At 40.1% G+C, this 21,158-nt stretch overlaps 1 protein-coding gene across 4 annotated transcripts in view; it reads left to right on the forward strand.

Annotated features, from left to right (window-relative positions):
- LOC127653876 (receptor-type tyrosine-protein phosphatase F-like) overlaps window positions 1–19,949 on the forward strand; it is a 440,914-nt gene extending 420,965 nt beyond the window's left edge. For 3 of the 4 annotated variants that reach the window (XM_052140683.1, XM_052140684.1, XM_052140685.1), the window contains 5 exons: window positions 9,493–9,619; window positions 9,829–9,954; window positions 10,056–10,210; window positions 16,866–17,001; window positions 17,143–19,949. In XM_052140683.1, coding sequence (XP_051996643.1) covers window positions 9,493–9,619; window positions 9,829–9,954; window positions 10,056–10,210; window positions 16,866–17,001; window positions 17,143–17,211 — 613 coding nt within the window. In that variant the 3' untranslated portion in view covers window positions 17,212–19,949. Of the gene's footprint in view, window positions 1–2,179; window positions 2,268–9,492; window positions 9,620–9,828; window positions 9,955–10,055; window positions 10,211–16,865; window positions 17,002–17,142 lie in introns of those variants that run through there. The other variant, XM_052140686.1, reaches the window with a different exon arrangement.
- The last annotated feature ends 1,209 nt before the right edge of the window (window positions 19,950–21,158 follow it).

Here is a 21,158-nt window from a genome sequence, read left to right on the forward strand (position 1 = left end):
AATAGCACATTCACCCCAAATTAATTTATTCCAAAGTCTTTAAAATCGATCTAGACAACATGAAAACCTTAAGCAGACACTGAAGTTATCTGTTTTCATTTACTCAAACAGAAAAGATAAAAATACATGTTACGTTGAGGACAAAAATAGACAATGATGGATTGCGGGTATCAGAAGTGAGAAAGACGCCAAATTTACTTTCACTCCCTCAACAACAGTTTAAACCCCATTAGTGATAATCTCACCAACGAATTACTGACGAAAATATTAGTTGCCAAAGGGTTTTTTAATTTTCTTTTTAAGTTTGTTCTGTTACAGTTTGATAAATGTTTTTGTCATTTTGCTCTTTATTGTTGTCAACTACAATGAGGATCGGACATGTGAATGGCGAGCTCTCTACACTTTGCTAGTGTTAACACTTAATGATTGTGGCAGGGTTAAGGGCAGGGCCGGGTCGTGATTCTACACACCCGGTCCCTTATCAGGCTAATCAAGCTTCCGATAGGGATAAAGGCCGACTGCGGAGGATTGTGCGGGAGAGAGAGATCGTTTACGGACATGTCCATCGTGTGTGTTTGTCTTTTATGTTTCTCATTCAAATATTATTTATATCGTCAAGCCGGTTCTCGCCTCCTCCTTTCCATTGACTGTGATATAAACTGGTGAGATTCGATACACTCTGTTCCATAACTGTTCTAGGAGGACAATATGTTAATTAAACATATGAGAATTAAAAAATCATCAGGCTCTGGAGACATTAAAAGACACTTACGTGCTCAAGCTGACACCCCTGAGCAGGCCCCGGGCCTGGGAATTGATTTAGTCAGAGAGAAGCGAAAAATGCGGCGAGAGATGTTGAACATGTCAGCAATGCTGACGATGGTCATTACTGACTTGGAGGATCATGCTGTAATACGACGATCGATCACTGCCATGGAGGCGAAGTTTACTGATGTGGTTACAAGAGTGGGGGGTGTCGAGAAATGGATCGATTATCTGGAGTCATCGCAGAGGGAATTAGCTGCTAATCCACTAGTGACCAATGTGGATTTGGAGAACCGTAGCTGGCAGAATAACGTCCGTATTGTCTGAATTTCTGAGGCTGAAGAGGGTCAGGATATGGAGAAATTCCTGGATGGGCTCCTTCAGAATCTGCTTGACAACAGGCCATAAGCTGGAAATCGAGTGAGCTCACAGGGTTCCTTCTCAGCGAGCCATGGAGGGAGACAGGCCCTGATCAATTCTGGCCAAATTTCTGAGATCATCCAATAAAGATCTTGTGTTATGTGAGGCGAGGAGTAAAGGAAGTCTTTCTTGGAAAAAATCACAGCATTTTGTTGTTCATAGATTTTGTGAATTTGACAAGAGAGAAAAGTGATCGATTCAAGGAATGCAAGAAACGTTTTCTTCAACGGAAGGTCACATTTGCACTGATATTCCCGGCCAAATTCAGAAAAGATGCTAAGGACAGCCATAAAACATTCACATGCCCACAGCAAGCGATGTCCTTCATAAAGTCAATGGAGTGAGTAAGTAATTTTGTGTTACGTTGCAGCTGAGTGGACTGGCTTACTGAACATTCACTTGACTGTTTGAGGAAACTGAGCGCTTTATTCTTTTTGTGCTGGTTCCGCCTAGCGGCTGGAGTTTGTTTTGTGGAGGAACACACCTTCGGGACAGTTTTGTGGATGAATGTACATGCTCTTTGTGATTATTCAGCCTATTGGCTGGAGTTTGTTTAATAGATTATCTTTTGCCGTGTAATTCTGTCTCACAAATGTTGTATAAAACACTGGACTTGAGCAATCCGATGGCAAAGTTGTCAAGAGGGTTCTTGTGGGCGTTCATTGACTGTTTGAGTTTAGAGCGCCAGTTGGCGCTGTCGTGCATGGGGTTAATGTGCACATTTTTCTTATTTCTGTTTGTTTGATTCTGGGGAAATTTAAGGTTTTGATTATTGCACTAATGTTGGAATGTGGTCTTTATAATCCTGTTTTTAATACACAATTTATATTTTCTTATTTGTCAAAATGTCAAATGTTAATATGAGTGGATTTTCTCTCTCCACATTGAATGTGAATGGGTTGGGGCACCCCATAAAAAGATAGAAGGTTATTTACTTCTTAAGTGTAGGAAATATGATATAGTGTTCCTTCAAGAAATGCATCTATCCCCGCAGGAAGCTGAAACATTTGGGAAGATATTGGGTGGACATGTTGTCTTTAGTGCTGGCTCAAGAAAGAGCAAGGGAGTCATTGCACTGATAAGTAAGTATCTACAATTCAAATGTCTCAAACAGGTTTAAGATAAATTAGGAAGAGTCATTATTGTTTTATCAGAAATTCTGGTGCAAAGTCTTATTTTGGCTAATATTTATGCACCTAATGTTGAAGATCAGGGCTTTTTGATAGAGCTTGAAGGGATGTTGCAAGCTGCTGGCACCCCTCTTGATATAATATTGGGAGGAGACTTTAATCATTTGAAGTCTGCAAGCCCCCTAGAGCAACACTGATGCTTCACAGGATGTGTAAATATCTTGGTCTTACAGATATTTGGAGACTTTTGAACCCATTTGGGAGGGACTCATCAGTCCATAAGATTTACTCTAGAATATTTTTCTTTTATATTGAAGTTCCACATTCCATCTGATGTTGATTGCTCAATTGGAAACATTTTAGTCTCTGATCACACCCTGGTGTGTTTAGAGATGTTGCCAAAGTTCCAAGTGAGTGTAAGAGTTAACGTCCAATTTCCCTAATCCAGCTAGACTAAAATATTGTCCAAAATTTTGGCTAACCGATTAAGTAAAGTTAGGACATCTATTATACATATAGATCAGGTGGGGTTTATTCAGGGCGTAACTTTTCTGATAACATTAGGCATTTCATTAATGTCATGTGGGCAGTGGTGAACTATCAGACTCCGGTCGCTGCTATCTCACTTGACGCCTAAAAGGTGTTTAATATTGTAGAATGCGGTTTATTTTTTTAAGATTTTGGAAATGTATGGGTTCGGGAATACTTTTATTGGGTGAATTAAGTTATGTGGGTAAATGGGCTTCATTACATTTATCTGTGACTGTGAAGGTTAATTTTATTCAAATTAATTGTATTACAAAATTCAACTACCTGCTACAGTTTCTCCCTTTAGATGCCCCCCTCTCTTATTTCAGGCAATTTGATAGCATAGCGAAGTCCTTCATTTGGAATGATAAACTTCCCAGATTACATTTTGGTAAATTACATAGGCCACCAAGGTGGGCTAGGCCTACATAAGATTTTGTTTTATTATTATGCATTGGGTCTCAGACATTTGGCTCATTGGTTGCTCCCATCTGAGAGAGCCCCTCCCTGATTTTGTATTGAACAGGAAGTTCTTGCCCCTATTTCACCATTACAAAGCCTTTCTATCAAACTATCTGGAGAAGTTAAGTTACACCCCGTTATCTCGCATTTGCACTTGATATGGACAAGTGTCCACAGTGTTTAAGTCAGACATTTATTTAAATGTAGCCTCGAGCATATGGCTGAACCCAAAATTTTGTATTAATAAGTCCCCTTTCTGCTAGTCAGAGTGGATTGTGAGGGGGGTTAATTTACTTGGTGACCTATATGAGAGTGGAATGTTGAGATCCTTTGAAAATATGGTTCAATATTTTGGGATTCCCATGTCTCAGTATTTACAGCTGCGCCACCTACACTGTTCTATTTTTGGGAGTAGCATACACCCCCCTAAAGTGGCAGATACTCTGGGAGTGGTGATTACTGCTTTTGGAAAAGGTCATGAGGCATCAGTGTATTACTCCCTGCTAATTTAGCGTCTGGGGGACAGAGCTTCAGCTTTTCTCAAGGGATTATGGGAGAAAAATGTAAACTTGGTACTGGAAGAGTGTGGGTGTGGAGGCAACTGAGACTTGTCCTCCGCCACCCGGATTGAGGTGATTAACCGTGAAACCACTAGAACCTACAAAGTCTTGGGTATTGGGCATTCCCAGTTGGGAATTTAAAAATATTTTTTTTTATAAAAATACAAAATAAAAATATATAGGGGATAATTACATAAAGAATTTGGTCATGGCCAGTGTTATGATAGGCAGACGGGTTATTCTTGGGATGGTAGTTGGCTGGAGTGCCCTAATTTTGAGAGTGGTGCACCTAGATGGGCAGGGTAGCAGCATTTGAGATGTCATAGAGAAGTCTGGGCAACCAGTGTCTATTTAATAAAAAATGGGGCAGCTACTTAGCCTTCTTAGAAGGCTCTCTGGGAGGGGCAGTGGAGAATGATGTGTGGTTTTAAATGTGTACAAACTTACTGTTTTTTTAAGTATACATTTTATGTTTGTTTGTTTTTTTATGTTTGTGTGTCATTGTCAATTTAACTTTTGACCACTGTGGTGTGTGCTTACGTTTATTTAAGTTGTTGTATGGAATCAATAAAAAAAATACAAAAGTTAATAAAAAATAACGGTGGAAATGCATAATCACAGTCTTTTAAAAGGGTCTATACAATTATATAAAATTTGTGATCAGACAAAGCTATGGCCATTTTCACAGCCCACTAATAAAATTAGAGCATCCAGCATTTATAAACTGCCATTGCAACCAACAATACAGCAACTTGTCGACCTGCTGTGATAAAATCGCTGTGACTATGAACGGTGCCTGCGGAGAACAATGAGGAAGTTGGATTTAGACATCTAACCACCTCAGAGATGCATTAAATTAGTTTAAATTAGTAAACCTTCAGCAGACACCTGTGGGTCTCACAGCAGGGATCCGCACGAGCGCTAGAAACATCTACTAGTGTATTCGCACAGCTAAATGTGTCACAGCACGTGATCTAAACTTATATGCTGTGTGGGCCTGCCAAAGATCTGCTGCTTTCTGTTGTTCCACCTCCCAAGACTGTCAGCAAGTAACAGCTTCTGTCTTTCGTTCTGTCTGTGTTTCTCACTCTCTTTTACTGATTTTGTCTACATCTTCTCCATGCAGTGTTTCTTTTCTCCCACTGGGTCTTTATCTCACCCTCTGTCTTGCTGTCTGTTTCTGTCTTCTCGTGCTTTTCGGATCTCAACCATGGAGTCACAGAGCCCCCTGCTGTCAATGTAGTGGAATTACGCCTCTATAAGTCCTTCCAGATCACTTCTAAATAACGCATTATTCAGGGCCTCTGCCATCATGCAAAATTGTTTGATTTCCATACAATTAGTAAGATGTATTTGGAAATGTAGTATCAAATTCCATTGTGAATTATACATTTTTCTTGTTTGTTATGCTATAAAAGTTTACATTGACATTTGATTGTTTGAGTACTGTAAAACTTGTACTATACACAAGTCAGCATCAGTCTATCCTTTTAAGTTCTTATTGGAGTCTATAATATACTAAGGATGTTTTTTTGGTAACACTTTACAATAATTTATAACAATAACATTAGTTGACATGAACTACCAATGAACAATAAGTTTTACAGCACATATTAATCTTGGTTGATGTAAATTTCAACATCTTTAAAACTATTTAATAATAAAAGTTGTAAATGTTAACAATTTTGTAAACATTATTATATTTTCATAAATTAACATTAACCAAGATTAATAAATGCTGTAAAAAAGATACATTCTTCAAAATTAGCTTATGATAGCTAATGCATAAGCTCACGTTAACAAATACAACCTTATTATAGTGTTTTTATATTGTACAAATCTATTCATTCAAAAGATTGTTACATGATAATCACATGAAAATCAACTCCAAGATTTTTTTTGATATATATATATATATATATATATATATATATATATATATATACACACACCGATCAGCCACAACATTAAAACCACCTGCCAAATATTGTGTAGGTCCCTCTCATGCTGACAAAACAGCACCAACATGCAGATTATATACTTCTCACCACAGTTCTACAGAGTGGTTATCTGAGTTACAGTAGACTTTGTCAGTTCGAACCAGTCTGGCCATTCTCTGTTGACCTCTTACATCAACAAAGCATTTTCATCCTCAGAACTGCCGCTCACTGGATGTTTTTTGTTTGTATCATTCTGAGTAAATTCTAGAGACTGTTGTGAATGAAAATCCCTGGAAATCAGCAGTTACAGAAATAATGAAACCAGCCTATCTGACACTAACAATCATCCATGTTATTATCTAATCAGCCAATCGTGTGGCAGCAGTGCATAAAATCATGTAGATATGGGTCAGGAGCTTCAGTTAATGTTCACATCAACCATCAGAATGGGGAAAAAATGTGATCTCAGTGATTTGGACCGTGGCATGATTATTGATGCTAGATGGGCTGGTTTGAGTTTTTCTGTAACTGCTGATCTCCTAGGATTTTCATACACAACAGTCTCTAGAACAGGGGTGCCCACACTTTTTTGTGTGATGATCTACTTTTAAATGACCAACTCAATAAGATCTACCAACTAAAAAAACACAGTTTCATTTCAAATAAGAAAATGCTTGTTGGGACTACTGCATGTATCCCTACATGGAATTCATCTTCTAATTAATAAAATATATAATAATGTTAAATGTTGATATCATTCAGTTTTAAAACTAAACCCAAAACACCTACAGCACAATAGATTACAATAGCCAGGGCATTTACCTTATTCTGATGACTTGTACTGAATGGAATCAGACAGTTTTGCCTAATCCGGGCAGTAGCATCGCAATTTCGCGCTCTGTTCTCAGAAGTCCTTGGAAGGCGCGTATGCGCAAACCTAGTTGTCATGGCAACAAAACCAAACCTCGCCTGGTCAATATTTACTCGTCAAGTGCTAGTCAGACAGAAACTAAAAGAAGGAAAGACATTATATTTATTTGTATTAAAATTTTACGAAAGTACATTTAAATTTTGTGCGATCTACCAGCATTGCCTTTGCGATCGACTGGTAGATCGTGATCGACGTATTGGGCACCCCTGCTCTAGAATTTACTCAGAATGGTGCCAAAAACAAAAACCATCCAGTGAGGGGCAGCTCTGTGGATGGAAATGCCTTGATGATGAGAGAGGTCAACAGAGAATGGCCAGACAGGTTCGAACTGACAAAGTCTATGGTAACTCAGATAACCGCTCTGTACAATTGTGGTGAGAAGAATAGAATGCTATTTTGAGATGCGGGTTGGTGTTGTTTTGGCAGCACAAGGGGGACCTACACAATATTAGGTAGGTAGCTTTAATATTGTGTGTGTGTGTTTGTGTGTGTGTGTGTGTGTGTGTGTGTGTGTGTGTGCACACTATCGGTCAAGAGTTTGAAACACTTTACTGTAATGTTTCTCATGATCTTAAAAATAATTTGATCTGCTTAAATTTTTAATTGGTTTTGTAGATAATCATATAATTGTGCCACCATATTAATTTATTTCATAATAATAAAAATAAAAAACAAAAAAAGTTTTTGAAATTGATGACTTGGACCAAATAATAAAGAAAAGCAGCCAATAATTGCCCAACATAGATGGGAACTACTTCAGTACTGTTTAAAAAGCATCCCAGGGTGATATCTCAAGAAGTTGACTGAGAAAATGTCACGGTACATGTCTGCAAATTCTAGGCAGAGGGAGACTATTTTGAAGATGCTAAAATATAACAAAGTTTTTATTTATTTTGGATTTTTTTTAGTCACAACATAATTCCCATTGTTCCATTTTTGTTATTCCATAGTTTGATGACTTTACTATTATTCTAAAATGTGAAAGAAATGTTTATATACACTCACCTAAAGGATTATTAGGAACACCATACTAATACTGTGTTTGATCCCCTTTCGCCTTCAGAACTGCCTTAATTCTACGTGGCATTGATTCAACAAGGTGCTGAAAGCATTCTTTAGAAATGTTGGCCCATATTGATAGGATAGCATCTTGCAGTTGATGGAGATTTGTGGGATGCACATCCAGGGCACGAAGCTCCCGTTCCACCACATCCCAAAGATGCTCTATTGGGTTGAGATCTGGTGACTGTGGGGGCCATTTTAGTACAGTGAACTCATTGTCATGTTCAAGAAACCAATTTGAAATGATTCCAGCTTTGTGACATGGTGCATTATCCTGCTGGAAGTAGCCATCAGAGGATGGGTACATGGTGGCCATAAAGGGATGGACATGGTCAGAAACAATGCTCAGGTAGGCCGTGGCATTTAAGCGATGCCCAATTGGCACTAAGGGGCCTAAAGTGTGCCAAGAAAACATCCCCCACACCATTACACCACCACCACCAGCCTGCACAGTGGTAACAAGGCATGATGGATCCATGTTCTCATTCTGTTTACGCCAAATTCTGACTCTACCATCTGAATGTCTCAACAGAAATCGAGACTCATCAGACCAGGCAACATTTTTCCAGTCTTCAGCTGTCCAATTTTGGTGAGCTCTTGCAAATTGTAGCCTCTTTTTCCTATTTGTAGTGGAGATGAGCGGTACCCGGTGGGGTCTTCTGCTGTTGTAGCCCATCCGCCTCAAGGTTGTGCGTGTTGTGGCTTCACAAATGCTTTGCTGCATACCTCGGTTGTAACGAGTGGTTATTTCAGGCAAAGTTGCTCTTCTATCAGCTTGAATCAGTCGGCCCATTCTCCTCTGACCTCTAGCATCAATAAGGCATTTTCTCCCACAGGACTGCCGCATACTGGATGTTTTTCCCTTTTCACACCATACTTGTAAACCCTAGAAATGGTTGTGCATGAAAATCCCAGTAATTGAGCAGATTGTGAAATACTCAGACCGGCCCGTCTGGCACCAACAACCATGCCACGCTCAAAATTGCTTAAATCACCTTTCTTTCCCATTCTGACATTCAGTTTGGAGTTCAGGAGATTGTCTTGACCAGGACCACACCCCTAAATGCATTGAAGCAACTGCCATGTGATTGTTTGATTAGATAATTGCATTAATGAGAAATTGAACAGGTGTTCCTAATAATCCTTTAGGTGAGTGTGTATATATATATATATATATATATATATATATATATATATATATATATATATTAAAGAATGATTAAGTATTTCAAAATTTTAACCGGTAGTGTGTGTATGTTTATATATATGTATACATTTTTTTTTTTTCTGAAATAGTTTTGCATTCTCTCACAGTAAATAACCATGATATTCATAGTGAAACCGTGAATACATGGTTAGCCTACTACAGTCATGGTTACTACAATATTACTTTAGTAGAACATGGTATCCACCAAAAAATGTGGTTACTACAATCACGGTTACCACAGTATTATGATATTAAAACCCTTTGTAAATGTACTGCAAGGGAATGCAAAACTATTGTTTTAAATCTCTCTCTGTCCTCTAATGAGCTCCATAGGAATTACATGATCGTGAGTAAATAATGACAGAATGAAAATAATTTTGGTGACTTATCCCTTAAAGCAATCAGATCTCAGACTGCTTTCTCTGAGTAAATGTGTGTTTGTTGTTTGTGTATTTAAACTGCATCTTCACGTGTTGTGTTCCTTCAGGCAGCAGAAGGCGTATATAGCCACACAGGGTCCTCTCGCTGAAACAACAGAAGACCTCTGGAGAATGCTGTGGGAGCACAACTCCACCATCATAGTGATGCTGACAAAGCTCAGAGAGATGGGAAGGGTGAGTTCACACTTATACACACGAGCTTCTGGTGCCGACCCAAGTCTGTTCGACATTTAGTTAATTTAGTTGGTGTAAAAGCTGTTTTCCAGTAACAGGTGCTACTACTCTCATCACTGTCCTGTAAAAAAAAAAATTAAAAAGGGATTTTCAGATAGGAATTAAATTTTAGTTGGGCCCTTAAAAGCATGTGTTTTTGCACTCTGCAGGAGAAGTGTCATCAGTACTGGCCTGCCGAGAGATCTGCTCGATACCAGTATTTTGTCGTGGACCCCATGGCTGAATACAACATGCCGCAGTACATCTTACGAGAGTTTAAAGTCACAGACGCCAGGGTAGGTTTCGCCAGAATGTTATAGAGGAACTCTGGCTGTGCTGTTGATATTTTTTTTACAAACGTTCTTTAAAACACTCTTCCTCTCACTCTCACTCTCAGGATGGCCAGTCCAGAACGATCCGGCAATTCCAGTTCACTGACTGGCCGGAACAAGGTGTGCCAAAGACAGGAGAGGGCTTCATTGATTTTATTGGCCAAGTCCACAAAACCAAGGAGCAATTCGGACAGGATGGACCAATCACTGTTCATTGCAGGTAAGAACAAATAAACGCTGTAAACTAAGTATGTATTTGAAGCAGTAGGGGTGTACCAAATTTGCTCATTAGAAATATTACAATTTAGGGATTAGATGACAGTATATTCTTAGTAGACTGAACTGCTGAAAATGCTTTGAAAAGATATACTGTATACTGCATACAGAATATATATATATACTGTATATACATATGTGTGTGTGTGTGTGTTTGTACATATATATAGTGATGGCAGCTGGAAATGGGGCCTGTCTAGATTTGATCAAAAATTGCTACACTTTGTGATCAGTTGAATGCTACTTTGGTGAATTAAAGTATCAATTTCCTTATGAAACAGCAAAATCTGTACATTATTCCAAACTTTTGGCCGCCATTGTATATAATAAAAAATGGTTAAAGAAACTTAACATAATTTGTAACATTATTAATGTTTTTGTATTTTTTATCAATTTTATTTGTTTTATTAATGTTCTGTGTTTCTTTTATCAATTTAATGCATACTTGGTGAATAGAAGCATCAATTTCTTTCAAAAACAAAAATGTCTGTGTTCTGAAGCTTTTGAACGGTAGTGAATATAATATTACATTATATTTTAATAGAATAGAAAATTAATTAGCAAAAAAACTCATTCAATTTGGTTAGTTGGTTAGTTTGGTTGGTGTTCTTTTCCATGAATCCATTCAAACTGTCCATTTCAGTGAGTCCATTCCGATCTCTGATTAAATTATTCATTTGCTTCATCACTCAAAAATATTAATTGAAGTCCCTGTGTTCCCCTGTTTTTACCTGCTGCATTGGAGTAAAAAATAGGGTTGTCAATTTAACGTAAATTCAGTGCAATTAACTATATAAAAAATAACACTTTAAACCCCTTGACCGTAATATGGGGTTTTGCTACAATCTGAGCAATTCAACCTTCATGGGTACCACCTGTTTTCAGCAGGGGGCATGAAGCGACACTCCAGCTGTATAGACAACGCACAGCTGTACTGAAAACAAACCACAGTCAGGCTCGCTTGACACTAGTGACACTAGCAATTAGGACTGATTTGTTAAATACAGGGATCTTGAAACGTGTTTTTCTAAGTTTCAAACTACATTTAACTTGACATGGTGACCTAAAATTACTGTGTTTATAACACAACCAAAGTAAGACTTGAAAAACCTCCATCTAACGCAGGTGTTCTTTGACGTATCCTTAGAAAAGCCTTTATAATAAATCTAACTTTTTTAGATTTATGATTTTTAGATTTACGAATTGCAAAATGGTTTACAATGATAAGTTCAACGATATGGACATACAGTTGAAGTCAGAAGTTTACATGCACTTAGTTTGAAGACATTAAAACTCATTTTTTAACCACTCCACAGATTTCATATTAGCAAACTATAGTTTTAGTCATTTAGGACATCTCCTTTGTGCATGACACAAGCCATTTTTCCAACAATTGTTTTTAGACAGATTGTTTCACTTTCACTATCACAATTCCAGTGGGTCAGAAGTTAACTGTGCCTTTAAACAGCTTGGAAAATTATGTCAAGCCTTTAGACAATTAGCTTCTGATAGGTAGTGTACTGAATTGGAGGTGTACCTGTGGATGTATTTTAAGGCCTAACTTCTAACTCAGTGCATCTTTGCTTGACATTGTCATGGCTTTGGGAAGCAGGAGAAGGCAGACGAGTGATTTGGATCCAAACGCGGCTTTATTTATAAATCATAAACAAATAAACACAAAGAAAAGTCCACGCTGGGAAAAACTAAACTAAAACACAAAAGAACACATGACAGGAAGGACAAAAACGAAGGGAAGGAATTAGGGGCATAGACAACGAACATCCACGAAAGGCAGGGGGGTAACCTCAAACGAACAAGGGGAACAGAGTCCTAAACAAAAAGACAAAAATAACAAAAACAAACAAAGGACCAAGGAGTGAGGGGTAGACCTGGGGGGAAACAGACAGACCAAGGGGGAAACAAGGGACACAAAGACAGACTAAGGAGGCACATGGGCAAGGAGGCAGTCCAAGGGGAGCACACAGGGCAGACAGGAAGTCCGGGGGGCACAGAGGGCAAGAGGGCAGTCCAAGGGGCAGGGACAGGTCCAGGAGGCCTGGGAGGTGGCCACAGGACAGGGACAGGTTCAGGAGGCGGCCACAAGACAGGGACAGGTCTAGGAGGCGGCCACAAGACAGGGACAGGTCTAGGAGGCAGCCACAAGACAGGGACAGGTCTAGGAGGCCTGGGAGGCGGCCACAAGACAGGGACAGGTCTAGGAGGCCTGGGAGGCTGCCACAAGACAGGGACAGGTCCCGGAGGCGGAGCTGAGAGGGGCTCTGGAGACGAAGCTGAGGGAGGCTCAGGAGGCGGAGCTGAGGGAGGCTCTGGAGGCTCAGGAGGTGGAGCTGAGGAAGGCGGAGCCGAGGATGGCTTGGGAGGCCCAGGAGGCGGAGCGGAGAGAGACCCAGGAGGCGGAGCCAAGGGAGGCGGAACCACGGAAAGCTCTGGGGGCTCAGGAGGCGGAGTCGAGGGAGGCTCACGAGGTGGAGCAGAGGGTGGTGGCGCCGTAGGCAGCTCTGGAGGCGGAGGCCTGGAAGGCTCTGGAGGTGGAGCCGAGGGAGGCTCAAGAGACGGAGCCGAGGGAGGCCCCGGAGGCCGGGCCGAGGAAGGCCCAGGAGGCAGAGCCGAGGAAGGCTCAGGAGGTGGAGCCGAGGAAGGTGGCGCCATATGACAGAGCCGTAAGGGAATCACTGGGGACAGAGCCGTAGGAGGCACGGGAGGCGGGGGCCGAAGGAGGTTCGGGAGGCGGGGCCAAAGGAGGCTCTGGGGTCTCTGGAAGCAGAGCCGTAGGAGGCTCGAGAGGCGGAGCCCTAGAAAGCTCTGGAGTCTCTGGGAGCAGAGCCGTAGGAGGCTCAGGAGGCGGAGCCGTGGGTGGCTCAGGAGGCGGATCCATGGGTAACTTGAGGAGCTCGAGAGGCGGAGCCCTGGAAGGCTCGAGAGGCTTGCGAGGCAGAGCCCTGGAAGGCTCGAAATGCGGAGCCCTGGAAGGCTTGAGAGGCGGAGCCCTGGAAGGCTCGAGAGGCTTGAGAGGCGGAGCCCTGGAAGACTCCAGTGAATTGAGGGGCGGAGCCCTGGAAGACTCCAGTGACTTGAGGGGCGGAGCCCAGGGAGGCTCGAGATGCTTGAGAGGTGGAGCCCTGGGAGGCTCGAGATGCTTGAGAGGCAGAGCCCTGGGAGGCTCGAGATGCTTGAGAGGCGGAGCCCTGGGAGGCTCGAGAGGCTTGAGGGGCAGAGCCCCGGGAGGCTCGAGAGACTTGAGAGGCGGAGCCCTGGGAGGCTCGAGAGGAGTCCTGGGAGGCTCGAGAGACTTGAGAGGCGGAGCCCTGGGAGGCTCGAGAGGCTTGAGAGGCGGAGCCCTGGAAGACTCGAGTGACTTGGGGAGCGGAGCCCTGGGAGGCTCGGGAGGAGGAGCCCTGGAAGACTCGAGGGGCGCTTGCCCTTGGACGGTCATGGCTGCTGGCGCTGGCTCTGGGACGGTCGAGGCTACAGGCGCTGGCTCTGGGACGGTCGAGGCTACAGGCGCTGGCTGCTTGGCAGAGGTTGGAGGGCAGAGGCCTTTCCTTTTCTCCTCCTCCTCCGGGTGGATGAGACTGGCAATGCTGGATCGCTGACCATGGCTAGCGTGGGCTCAGGCTCGCTGACCGTGGCTGGCGTGGGCGCTGGCTCGCAGACCGTGGCTGTCGTGGGCGCTGGCTCGCAGACCGTGGCTGGCGTGATCTGGGAAGCGGAAGCTTTTCTTCTCCTCCTCCTCCGAGCGGACGAAGTTGGCAGCGCTGGCTCGTTAATCAAGGCAGGCATGGGGGTTGGCTTGCTGGCAGGTGGGGCAGGCGAAACAGGATGAGCCATGGACGACTGGAGGGTCACCACTGTGGGAGGAGAGGCAGGATCCTCCTCCACAACATCCACAGTGAATGGCGAGCCGCATGCCAGCAGCGTCTCCTCCACAAAATCGCGGAGCGTCCAGCCGCGCGTCGCCGGTGGCAACCGCTCCTTGAGCGAACGGTCAGGTTTTCCCGGAAGAACACCACCAGGGAGGAGTCAGGGAAGTCAGTGGCCCTCGCTAGGTCCAGGAAGTCTCTAACATGGTCCTCCACCGGGCGGCTTCCTTGCCTCAAATTCAGGAGGCGGCAGTTTGCCTGAAGAACCGCTAGATCCATAGGTGGTCGTTCGTTCTGTCACGGCTGTTGGAAGCAGGAGAAGGCAGACGAGTGATTTGGATCCAAAAGCGGCTTTATTTATAAATCATAAACAAATAAACACAAAGAAAAGTCCACGCTGGGAAAAACTAAACTAAAACACAAAAGAACACACGACAGGAAGGACATAAACGAAGGGAAGGAATTAGGGGCATAGACAACGAACATCCACGAAAGCCGGGGGGGGAGGGGGGGGTAACCTCAAACGAACAAGGGGAACAGAGAGACAACCACGAGAGAACATAGGAATCGACATGAAACGCCAACGAACGACAAAGGGAAGGGGAAGAAGCGGGCTTTAAATAAAGAGACACGGTAATGACAAAACAACAGACAGGTGCGGACAATAACGCAGAGAAGGGCTGGGAAAGACGGGAAGTGTAGTTTACACAAGGACAGTGAGACTCGGGGCGGACAACAGGGAAAACGTGACATGGAACATGAACGGCGAAACGCAAAACCCGGGGCAGACAACAAGGGATCGAAACATGAAACACGGTGCAGATGACAAGGGATCGTGACAGACATCATGGGAAAATCAAAACAAATCAGCCAAGACCTTATAAAAGAAAACAGGTAGACAAGTATATATATCCACAGTAAAACGAGCCACTCCTCCAAAACCGCCATAAAAAACCAGACAACAGTTCAGACAAAGATCTTACTTTTTGGAGAAAGTTCCTCTGGTCTGATGAAACAATAATGGAACTGTTTGGCCATAATGACCATCGTTATGTTTGGAGGAAAAAGGGTGAGGCTTACAAGCCGAAAAACACTATCCCAACTGTGAAGCATGGGGGTGGCAGCATCACGTTGTGAGGGTGCTTTGCTGCAAGAGGGACTGGTGCACTTCACAAAATAGATGGCATCATGAGGAAGGAAAATTATGTGGATATATTGAAGCAAAATCTCAAGACATCAGCCATGAAGTTAAAGCTCAGTCGCAAATGGGTCTTCTAAATGGAAAATACCCCCAAGAATGCCTCCAAATTTGTGGCAAAAAGGCTTAAAGACAATAAAGTCAAGGTATTGGAGTGGCCATCATAAAGCCCAGACCTCAATCTGATTTGATTTGTTGGCAGAACTGGAAAAGCATGTGCAAGCAAGGAGGCCTACAAAACAGTTACACCAGTTCTGTCTGGAGGAATAGGCCAAAATTCCAGCAACTTATTTTGAGAAACTTGTGGAAGTTTACCCAAAATGTTTGACCCAAGTTAAATAATTTAAAGGCAATGCTACCAAATACTAACAAAGTGTATGTAAACTTCTGACCCACTGGGAATGTTATGAAAGATATAAAAGATGAAGTAAATTATTCGCTCTACTATTATTCTGACATTTCACATACTTAAAATAAAGTAGTGATCCTAACTGACCTAAGACAAGGAATGCTTTCTATGATTAAATGTCAGGAATTGTGAAAAACTGAGTTTAAATGTATTTGGCTAAGGTGTATGTAAACTTCTGACTTCAACTGTAAACAATATAATGCCTTCTAAAGCCACTCTTTGTTTTGTCTCAATGCAGTCATCTGCCACAATAATGTCATGAATTTTAATTATCTGAATTATTATATCTATAATATATATATATATATATATATATATATATATATATATATATATATATATATATATATATAATTATTTAAATATAACTATTTATATTTATTTAATCCTTGTTTAGATTTTGTGTTATCTGAAAACCTCTCTCACCAAATATTTATATATGCGATTAATTACGATTAATTTGATTAATCAGCATATCATGTAATTAATTCTATTAACAAATAATCGATTGACAGCCCTAGTAAAAAATACATGTAGGTAACATGGTTCTCTGGAATACTTGATTCTAATTGGTCAAAAAGGTTTGCATAAATTATAATGACCAATAAACTGTATAGTTGACTGCTGTCCCTGGCAACCAATCTGATAGTGTGTTAGTTTCATGTCTGCAATCTCTTTCTGGTCACATAATGAAATAATTTAAACTCAAATCAATATTTCACTTTATTGCAAGTAGCCGTGTAATTTACAGCATTATTTATGGTTAACCGGCCATTACCACGAAATAAACCCCTTTATGGTGATACAAGACCCCTCTGCTTAGGGTCAGATTGTTACATAAGTGCATATAAATGAACAGTATTGAAAAACAATCTTCTTTGAATTCATTCTGCAAAAAACTGCATAGATAAAAATGCCCTGGTTATTAATAGCTAGATGTTTACACTGTTTGCCTGTTTGTGTGTACTGAACATCTCTCTCTCTATCTCTCACTCTGTGTGTGTGTGTGTGTGTGTGTGTGTGTGTGTGTGTGTGTGTGTGTGTGTGTGTGTGTGTGTGTGTGTGTGTGTGTGTGTGTGTGTCTTGGTGTCTGTCTGTCTGTCTGTCTCAGTGCTGGTGTGGGCAGAACAGGAGTGTTTATCACTCTGAGTATCGTGCTGGAGCGGATGAGGTATGAAGGAGTGGTGGACATGTTCCAGACCGTAAAAACGCTGCGCACACAGAGACCAGCCATGGTACAGACAGAGGTATAGTCACACTAGATTGGTATTCTCACGTCTTTTGTGTAAAAGGAACAGTTCACCCAAAAATAAAAATTCTGTCATCGTTTACTCAACCTGATGCTGCTGAGTATAACCGTGTGTGTTCTGTGTGTGTGTCTGACACAGGACCAGTACCAGCTGTGTTATCGAGCAGCTCTAGAGTACCTGGGCAGTTTTGATCACTATGCAATGTAACCACTCCCAGAATGCCTCAGAACGCCACCTCCGCTGATACGCCACTTCTCTCAACCTAACTATTCAGTCAACACTGCTGAAGGAAGACAGATAGACAGACGGAGAGAGATGGTCAGGGAGATAATTCACTGCATATGTGTTCTTCTCTCTGAAAACAGACTCAAACATTTCATTCTGGTCTCTATATATGCACAGCTCCTGTCTTTGTACATTGCTGAGTGTATTACATTACCACTTTTATATTGTAAACAATTCATCATCCTCTTGGTGATTATCATTGTCGTCTGCGATTTGTCTTATTCAGTAATTTTGCCTTTTTTTCTTTTACGAATATCTAAAGATCCTTAAAACAAGATACATTTAGTTGAGCAGCAAAACTGCATAAGATATTTTTTTTCAGAGAATAGATTTTGATTAAAACTCAATTTTAGATATATTCTCTGAAAATGGCTTGATATTATAAATACTTATAATATTAAGTTATAAATAATATGAATAAATACTTAATATTTTTCTTAAACCATTGGCAGATGTTTTTTTTTCTTCTTGTTTATAAGCAGAAATCGAACAAAATTCAATGGTTTGTTGGTTGAGTTAAAAAAAACATGTCCCACATTCAACAAAATACAGAAGATGCCAAACTAAAATAAACACACAATGAACTACAGTTGCACCAGTGGATACGATTTATTTCTGCATGTTATGTAACAAATTATTAATTAATTTGAATAAGACAAATTACACACAACCTCAAAGGATGGGTCATTAAGTTTACTTAGATATGTCATATATAATAAATCAATATGATTGAAATAAAGCACTAAAATTGAAATAATTTTGCAAAATTATGTCAAAACGCCACTTCAAACGTCTCAGCAACTCAGCAACAGAATTTTCCAACTGGTAAAAACAGCCTCGCTTGGCCATTTACATGCTTGGAACTCATAATTATGACATTTTTGACTGAGAAGGCTGCATCAATTCAAAATATATTCAGATAATAAAACAAGCCAAATTTACTTAAAGATGTTTCTACCAGAAGACAAGACAAAAGTACTGAATGAGAAAATGACTTTTTGTAGTTTTGTTATTATTTTTAAGTTTATTATTGTGGCCATTACTGTTGGTATGTCTTTCAAAAAGTGCAATATTTGTATTATTTGCTGAATGTCTAAGGGGTTAATTTATGTTTATTTTTTCTTATATTGTTATTATTACTTTATGAATGTTTTCTTATATGTTCAATTATTTTTAGCACATGTGGACATGTATTTTCACATGACCCAAGTTACTAATACTAAAAGAGGTGTATTAAGAGCTGCTGCTGATTTCTTACTTTTTATCATTATTATGATATTTTAGATGTGAAAGGGGAAACTTTTATATATAAATATATATAAACTTCTCACCTCCTGATTCTTTACAAAACAATATAAACAAATACAAAAGATAAGCCAGTGTTAGCGACCTGAAAGGACCTGCTGCCGTTAAGGAAACTGAATAAACCAATGAAATGAGAGAACACATTCTGCTTGAAATAGCAGTAAACTGTCATTTTCTGGAAGCTCTCCATTCTGAAGGCCTGATGCCACAGAAAAGTCTTTCTTTCAATCAGGGGTCAGCCGAGGTCAAAGGTCAACCCATCATACGGCCAGGCCTTGACCTGACAAACTTGCACGCACATGTACAGCCATCACGCACATCCAGTTGAACCTCAGAAATCCATCATCGGTTCAGACTAGCAGCTGAAATGTTTTGGATGAAAGTGAAGTGAAACGACTCAGCTCACCTGCTGAGACTAAAAACAATCCTGAACTCTCCGTATGTGGTATTAACGGACATCCGATCATTTCTCACTGTGGCTCTTGAAGACAAATCTCCTGTAACTTTACAACTGCAGCATTGGACTGAAAATGTGTGCATACTCGAGACGAGAGTATCTTTTCTCCTATTGCCTGAGCACAAAGTAAGATGGGAAGAATTCATTACACTTTGGGTTCACATAGAGACAAAAGCACATTCAATCTGTTGTACAGCCAGTCTGTTTTCTATTTGTTAATAAAAAAAAGGAGAGAAATATGTTAATAAAATGCTTAATTGTGGTATGTACATTCTTATTGTGGGGGTTTGCTGTATCGCTGTAGTCTCCTTCCCTTGTCACGTTTCCTGGTGAACAGATTGTTCCTGTGCCGTATATCTGCACCTTTGCCAGAAACTTTGAGTTACACAGCCAAAGCAAGCCAACACACCGACCATTGCAGTGGAATGTAAAGGCATTCATTGTCTGAACTGGATTCTGCTTGTTTTACATGTTCATTTGTCTTGGAACACCTGGAAAAATTAGTCCTGCTTTAAATAGGTCAACATATTGACAGAAAAGTTTACTAATTATACTGAAAGCTAATTATTTAGCCAATTAAGCAAAAGTTATACCTTTTGTCTGAGGTCAGAGTTGCTGTTTCTGATTGAACATGGTAATTTACACATAATTAGGCCCAGTTACCACTTTGGATGCAATAATCAATGTCACTGTTTACCGCTGAGGTCTTCAAATAATTGAATTCCACATTTTTAATTGGTGGTTTGGAAACAACTGTGCTTAAATGTCCAAACATAAATTTTCAGTGTGTCTTGAATTTTTATTTATGCTGAATTCAGAAACTGTGGATTTAAGATCTGCATTGCAGTGCAAGGCATTTGTTTGTTTCTTCATGCACAAATGAGATACTGAAATATTTATTAGTGCTGTATATACATATTATATATATATATATATATATATATATATATATATATATATATATATATATATATATATATATATATATATATATACTGTATATATGTATACAGAGTGTGTGTGTGTATATATATATAGCCTATATATTTTGCACGTACGCTATGTGGCCCCATATGGATTTACAGAGTCAGTTATACTAATCATCAATGGCATAGATAGATAGATACTGTTTTTACCAATAACTGTTAAATTCCATGTATTTCAAAATGACAGGAAAGTTTTACTAAAATTGCAAGAGTAAACTGTTTATCGAAATGTGTCACGTGATTTAACAAAAAAAAATCTGTATAAATGGAATGCATTAAATATCTTTTTTTAACAGATTTTATATGATAATTTTAACAAATCTAACTGTAAAAATAAAGTGTTCTATATTGACAAAAGTAGCATCATTTTCTCTAATTTTCTATTATGGTGATATATCACTGTCAAATATATAAAAAAACTGTTATTAATAATACATTTAAAAAGGTAGAATTGCAAGAAAATATCTGACTAAAAGAAATATTTTGTCATTTTGCATAACTTCACTAATTAACATAAACTGAAAAAACACAGGTATTGACTATCCTATATGACAGTTAAAAACTACACTGGCGGCCAAAAGTTTGGAATAATGTACAGACCTTGCTGTTTCATAAGGAAATTGGTAATTCAATTCGCCAAAGTGGCATTCAACTGATCACAAAGTATAGTCAGGACATTACTGATGTCAAAAACAGCACATCACTATTTGAAAAAAGTAACTTTTTTATCAAATCTAGACAGACCCCATTTACAGCAGCCGTCACTCCAACACCTTATCCTTGAGTAATCATATTAAATTGCTAATCTGGTACTAGAAAATCACTTGCCATTACATCAAACACAGTTGAAAGCTATTTGGTTCGTTAAATTAAGCTTAACATTGTCTTTGTGCTTGTTTTTGAGTTGCCACAGTATGCAATAGACTGGCATGCCTTAATTATTTGGTCAAAAATGGCAAAAAAGAAACTGCTTTCTCTAGAAACTCATCAGGCAATCATTGTTTTGAGGAATGAAGGCTATACAATGCTTGAAATTAACAAAAAAAAAAAAAAACTGAAGATGTCAAAAAAAGTTGGACACTGCAGTCTTCAAAGACAAAGAACAACTGGCTCTAACAAGG

Source organism: Xyrauchen texanus, chromosome 13 (assembly GCF_025860055.1).
Source record: "Xyrauchen texanus isolate HMW12.3.18 chromosome 13, RBS_HiC_50CHRs, whole genome shotgun sequence".
Classification (NCBI taxonomy): domain Eukaryota; kingdom Metazoa; phylum Chordata; class Actinopteri; order Cypriniformes; family Catostomidae; genus Xyrauchen; species Xyrauchen texanus.